Below are 6283 nucleotides of genomic sequence, written 5' to 3'. Positions count from 1 at the left end.
GCACAGGATGTCATATTACAAGGACGTGATTAGGACATTGTTGCTCATTTTCCTTTCCTGAGAAGTTAAAGGCTAAAAATATGGGTTTTTATGAGCGACCTTTGATGTATAATAGCTGGAAAATTGATCAATATATTGGATGTTTATTTGATAGCATTTGACAAAATGTAATGTTTATTGCCGTTTCATAATGTTTTATAGTGTAAAGGACTGACCTGAAATGTGTCGCACAAGATAAAAACCAATGTGCTGTCATAGAGCTCGAAGACTCAAGATGTTTACATACTTTCAACACTTTAATGAAAGGAAAAGATGAATTTGTGTATAAAAACAAAACACTTTATTACAATTAGGCTGAAAAATCCAATGAAAACACAACTACTTTACAAGTACAAATGTTGTTTTGTTGATATTTACAGGGTCTTTTTTTCCTTTCGACATCAATTAAAAAAAAGTAGTGAGAAAACACAAAAACACTAAAGTACATGTTTACAGTGTATTTACGGACATTAAAAAAAAAAAAAAGAGATTAAAGGAGCGACCATTGTTGTCCACTCGATCATCCAGGTGACAACAGAATCGGATGTCCAGGGGACTAATAATGAATACTCTTACACTAATAACGAGCTCATTCCCAAACGCAGAATGACTCGACCCTCAGCCCCAGCTGTCTTGTTAGGCCATATATTCATTAAAAAAAAAAGACCAGTAAAGTTTGGTGGACTGAGCTGCTGATCGTAGGGTTCATATTGACGTTGTTGATAACAAATAATATACATTTAAATCAAAATAAGAACAGATCACTGTTTCGTCACCGATCTTCCAGTGCTGATCAGCTATTAGCTCTGAAGCAAACCCTAAATATTGATTAGAATTAAACAGGAGGGTAAACAAAGGGTTTGTTGTGATTAAGACAGTGGCTGGTTTTCAGGACTTAGATGTTGTGGGATCTGTAACAACCTCATGTGACCTGCAGAGGGGAAAAAAACAACAACAAAAAAAAAACACTTGGAGAGTGGTTTCATAACACGGCATGTCTAGCTGCTCCCCCCGCTGGGCTTGGCGGGCGTTTTGGCTCTCACGCCCCCTTGGCGAGCCTGATTCTTGGTGGGTTGCTGGGCCTGACCGGGCAGCTGTCCGGGGGACTCTGCGGCAGAGGGGGCAGCGGGCGGATGGGCGGGGCTGTGCGGATTCTGCGGCTGGATCTGCGTGGCGGGCGTCACCACCTGCTGTGGGATGATCTTCTGCTGAACCACCTGAGCTGTGGGCGTCCCTGTAGGAATCATCTGAACTTGACCAGACGTAGCAGCCTGAGCCAGAGTCACCGTCTGAGGCTGACCCTGGGGTCATGAGACAAACAAAGAGTAGGTTATCACCATGGTGATGTGGTTCGTAATGGAATTTAGATTTATGGGCCGGGTCGGGCCAGAATTATTTTGTTGATGGTCGGGTCGGGCTCTGGCTTCTGTGCGGCGTTTCATAAGCCTGCAATACACACAGCATAGAGAAATCCAAAGGAGAATGCACAACATAAAGTTGTGTTCATCGACTTATAGTCTACATGGAGGAGTAGATAGTTGAACCTGTTGAGGAAATAAAAAAATGAATAAATAAAACGTGCACGCTGCTCCGATCCTTTCAATCACACATCCCAGACGATTTGCACTCGACTCTCCCTGTGGTTATAAGAGACACGGTGGAGCTGGAAGAATTTATTTCAATTTTCTTTTTAACCTTTCTAACTAGAATAAAAATCCATTAAGATTAAAAAGCTCTTTTCAAAGGAGTCCTGGACAAGAGGCAGCAACAAATACAAACGTTAAAACAAAAGCTAAAAATGGGAAAACTTACACTGTTTACATAATGGTGGTCTAAAAATGAGAACAGTAAAATCGTAACTAAAATATGTCAGGTATACTGCTGGCTCAGGCCAATAATTAAAGTGAATTAGTCAGGCCAGTGCATTTGGGCTGGATTGGATTTTTTAGGTCCGACCAACACTCTAGTCCGTACTACGCTGCTATTAACAGAATACTTCAGGTTTGGGGAAAGTTAGCAGCTTTAATTAACAGTCAGTACACCCTCACCTGCTGGGGAGACGACACAATCTGCTGAATGTTGGCCACAGCCGGCTGCTGCACTATTTGTGGGAGCTTAGCCACCTATAATAAAAAGCAAACTCTTACATCAGCACACACACTGACTGCATACCTGCAAACCTTATGTTCTGTGTTTTATCATCAGACAGCACCAATCTACCTGGATTTGTTGGGCTCCGGCTGGTTTTTGGGTCTGGGCGATGGATGTAGTAGTGAAGAACTGGGTTTTGATTCCAGGCTGGAGTTGCTGCGTTGCTGCGTAGGTCACCTTCTGTTGCTGCTGCGCCGACTGGGCCGCCTGCATCGTTACCTGCTGGGCACCAATCTACCCAAAAAAGTTACAGTCAATAAAATACACAGTTTAGGTTGACTATGCTAGATGAAGATTTGTCTTACACACATCACACTTCTGAATAATCTGACTTTGACGATGAAATAAACAAGACCCTGACAGCGCTGATGAAGGAGAATCCCCTGGTTTGTAGTTGTGGCGTCTTTACCTTCTGCTGAACAGCGGCCTGTCCTTGCTGAGGCTGCCCTGCTTTCTGCTGAGCTGCGGCGGCCTGGATGGCAGCCGGGTGCTGCTGTTTCTTCATCGGAATCAGCTGCTGGACTTGCATCTGGGGGAAGCCGGTCGTCAGCACTGGGGCCCCTAAAACGAGATTAAAAAACACACACACACACACAAAATCAAGTGGAATTGATCATAGCAGCATATTTAAAAAGAGAATAAAAGTGCTTTCCTGGGGGAAAAAAATCAAAAGTCCTAAGACTCACCAGTTTTCTGTGCTTGATTAATAGCCACACTTAGTCCTGACATCGTCGTCACCGCAGAGACTACTGCTGGCACAGACACCACCGGAGGCTTGGTGAGGGTCACCTGAGCCGTCTGTCCTGCCTGGGCCTGAATTTGCCCTGAAGTGGGCACTCGAGTCTGCACAAGCACAACGGATGTAGTTGTAAAATGTCACCATTACTCTACCAGCTTGGCGTTTTCATTTAAGGAGATAACATTCCTCAAATGAGTAAGGATTGTGTGAAGTTTTTTTTAAAAAGTGAGATGCTGCTGAAGAACGTGTTCGGATTAATTATGTGGATGTAAGTACTCTGGCAAAAACTAAAGTACACGTAGTTCTTCTCCCTGATTTTTGTTGCAGCCATTAAAACGTTTTGGCGTAAACATCCAGAACTAGCTGAATTACTGCTGGATTCAGTTAGTGCTGAATTAACTAACTAATTCAGCACAGTTGAACTGTTTATTTTTGTTGTGTCATAGGCAAAGGGAAAGTAAAATACGATAATGCAAAATGTATTTTTCTGTACAATCAATGAGTTTTGTTTATGAAGTGCAAACTAAAGTCAGGTGGCATCCTTTCATATTGAATTATTTGTTTATCTCAAAAAATAAAAATAAAAGCACATATAAAAAAAAATCCTAGATTATTTCTGGCATATATTGAGATATTTTTCCCATTTATTCCAATGTTTTTTTAAAAAAGGTTTAACTGTAAATGTTATTTTTTCCATTTTGTAAATATCTGCCACTATTTGAGCCCATTCTCCAGCAGTAGGTTCTTTCTGCACCATCCATTTTTTTTTTGTAATTGCCTTTTTTCCAGCCGCTACAAGTATATTCCACAGGTATCCTCTATCAATTGATTGCATTTTGGGGGTTTGACATCCTAAAAACATGGTTTTGAAATGTGATGGAATGTTGATTTGAAAACTGTGGTTAATGCGACATTTATAGCAGCTCAGTATCTTTGGAGAGTATACTCTCTCTCTTTTTTAAATACTCTTACCAGTCTGGTCACTTGCAGCGTGTTTGCAGCGAGAACGGCTCCAGGTCTGGCTGCAGCCACGGCAGCTAGCTGAGGACTGGCCTGGCCAGCCTGAGCGGGCTGCACCTGGCTGGGCTGCTGGGCCACGCCAGCTTGCGCACCCTGCGTCGCCGCCGCTACCTGCTGTCCTGGCCCCTTATGCTTCTGCATTTTTAATAACTCCTGTAAGCACAAACAGAAACAGACTTAGGAAAAGGATGCATTTGTTTTACACTGAAAATTACAATTTTCACAAAGAAATCTGTTGCACTGCTTACAGTGTAGCCTCATGTTTATCTTATTTAATCACATTCATACCACTTTGTTTTTCATTTTTACTACATATTTCAATGTGTTTTCTTGGGATTGTGTGTAATGGACCATAAACGTGAAATGGAAGGAAGAAACAGTCAGTATTTGTGTTTCATTGCAGCTTCACGTCTTTCGAGGTTTGTCTCACAGCTAGAGACTGAAAGCGTTGCTCACTTTTCTTTGCAAACGTGATTCAAACAATTAAATCTTAGCTCCGCCGGTATGTTTAGTATCTTTGTCCCGCTAAAATGTGAACTTCCATCACTTTCTCAAGTACTCTGGCCTTTAAACAGGCATTCTTTCTGAACTTGAGGACGCCTGCCATTAAAAAAATGCATCCTCACAGCATGACTCACTGCTAAGATAGTGTGTTAAAGGGACTGTACAGTGTTCATTTTCCATAATAAATACTTTTTGGCATATAGGTTAAAATTCTTGCCTTGCCCAGTGCAATATGCTCTGTATCCTTTTCATGACTTGTGGCAAACATTTAAAATTACTTTCTTGGTTGCGTCTCTGGTTCATTTAAGGTGGAAGGCAACATCTTGGTAGCTTTGCTGTACTCTTTCAATATTTTTGGATGACCGGTTGAGCACTGTTCCCCGAGATGTTAAATGCTTTAGAAACTAGCCTACCCCTGCTTTACAAATCAGCAGGGGTAGTTGCATCATAAAACCCATATTAAACACATTAAAGTTAATGACTGTGCCACAAAAGAATGTGAAAAGGTTTAGGGTTGTGAAGACCTTTCCAAGGTACTGTTGCAACAAGAGCCTGCTAAAATCTAAATACTGAATTTATCTCTTTAATATTGACAATACAATCAGAATCACTTTATTTCCATTGCTAGTAAACACATTCACATGGCAGAAATTTGCTTTGATGTAATAGTGAAACAAATAATAATAATAATAAATTAATACAAAAAAGAAAAATACACAATAAGTGTGCAGTAGCATCCAAAAACAATGATTTAATCTTCTGTATTACATTCCATATGGGTCTTTAACCCCCATAGTGCCAAGCTTAAAAGTTTTTTTTTTTTAAGCACAGAATTTACCTAGCCGGGTGGCAAAAACAAACATTGTCCTGTCAACATAAATTTTCACTTATCCATGACGCAAAAAAAACTAGGTAGCTAGCCAACAGTTGGCGTCAACCACCTCGAGTCAAAGAACAAAATCACAATGACTGCAAGCAACTCAAAGGTTAGTCTGACAGAAAAGTTCAGTGAGAGAATGAAACCACAACGAATGAGAGTGAAATAGTCCTCCAACAACAAAATTTAAGAGTTGTGATTAAGAAATTTGAGGCCAACTTAATTTTTTGCAAACAAATTTAAAATGTTTTGTAATTTCAGTTTCACAAATTAAAGTCTTTAAGGTTAAGCAGACACCCTGTAAATTTCAACACTTGTCCATATGAAGCTTTGCTCTACATGGGGATAAAAAGAAGTAACATTCAGTAGCATACATAAAAAACTCAGAATAACCCATAGCATAATGAGGCCAGCATACCTGAGGTTTGCCTACACCTTTGATCTGAGAAGGAGCTCCCAGGTGCTGCTGCTGCTGTCGTAACATCTGCAGTTGGGCTGGAGTAAGGGACTTTGTTGCCATCGGAATACCCGGCGCTGGAAGGACAACGGCAGATGTGTAAATTCAGCAAAAAAATAAAAATCATGCTATGATTACAAAAACTTGAGCACAAATCTATTTTCACACCTGGTGTCACCTGGGGGACCAGTGGGCGGGTCTGTGACTGTACAGGGCTCAACGTAGTAGAGACTACAGCAGAAGCTGTCACCGGGGTCACGGCTCTCACACCACCTGTAGCCATAGTGACCACTTCAGTCGGGGCAGCGGTAGCAGCGACGGCCCTCTGCTGCGCGTGGACCACCTGGGCTCCAGCCGTGCCTGCAGGCTGGATCGATAATGACAACACAGTGAAGAAAGCTCGTAAGGGGCCCCCGTCTATTGACAAAGGTTGGTTTCTGCCAGAATAAAGGCTGTTTGTGTTACAGTAAATTAATTCTGACGAAGCGGTAACAAG

General features: G+C 41.5%; 1 protein-coding gene across 9 annotated transcripts in view; it reads right to left on the bottom strand.

Annotated features, from left to right (window-relative positions):
- Positions 1 to 283: 283 nt before the first annotated feature.
- The window catches only part of ep400 (E1A binding protein p400), a 30522-nt gene continuing 24522 nt past the window's right edge, over positions 284 to 6283 (bottom strand). For all 9 annotated transcript variants that reach the window (XM_023343013.1, XM_023343016.1, XM_023343015.1 and 6 more), the window contains 8 exons: positions 5956 to 6154; positions 5749 to 5864; positions 3902 to 4102; positions 2877 to 3033; positions 2600 to 2751; positions 2260 to 2424; positions 2088 to 2162; positions 284 to 1340 (listed from right to left, as the gene is read on the bottom strand). In XM_023343013.1, coding sequence (XP_023198781.1) covers positions 1038 to 1340; positions 2088 to 2162; positions 2260 to 2424; positions 2600 to 2751; positions 2877 to 3033; positions 3902 to 4102; positions 5749 to 5864; positions 5956 to 6154 — 1368 coding nt within the window. In that variant the 3' untranslated portion in view covers positions 284 to 1037. The remainder of the gene's footprint in view (positions 1341 to 2087; positions 2163 to 2259; positions 2425 to 2599; positions 2752 to 2876; positions 3034 to 3901; positions 4103 to 5748; positions 5865 to 5955; positions 6155 to 6283) is intronic.

Source organism: Xiphophorus maculatus, chromosome 12 (genome assembly GCF_002775205.1).
Source record: "Xiphophorus maculatus strain JP 163 A chromosome 12, X_maculatus-5.0-male, whole genome shotgun sequence".
Classification (NCBI taxonomy): domain Eukaryota; kingdom Metazoa; phylum Chordata; class Actinopteri; order Cyprinodontiformes; family Poeciliidae; genus Xiphophorus; species Xiphophorus maculatus.
Note: the sequence above shows the minus strand (reverse complement) of the source record. Positions and strands in the feature narration are given on the sequence as shown.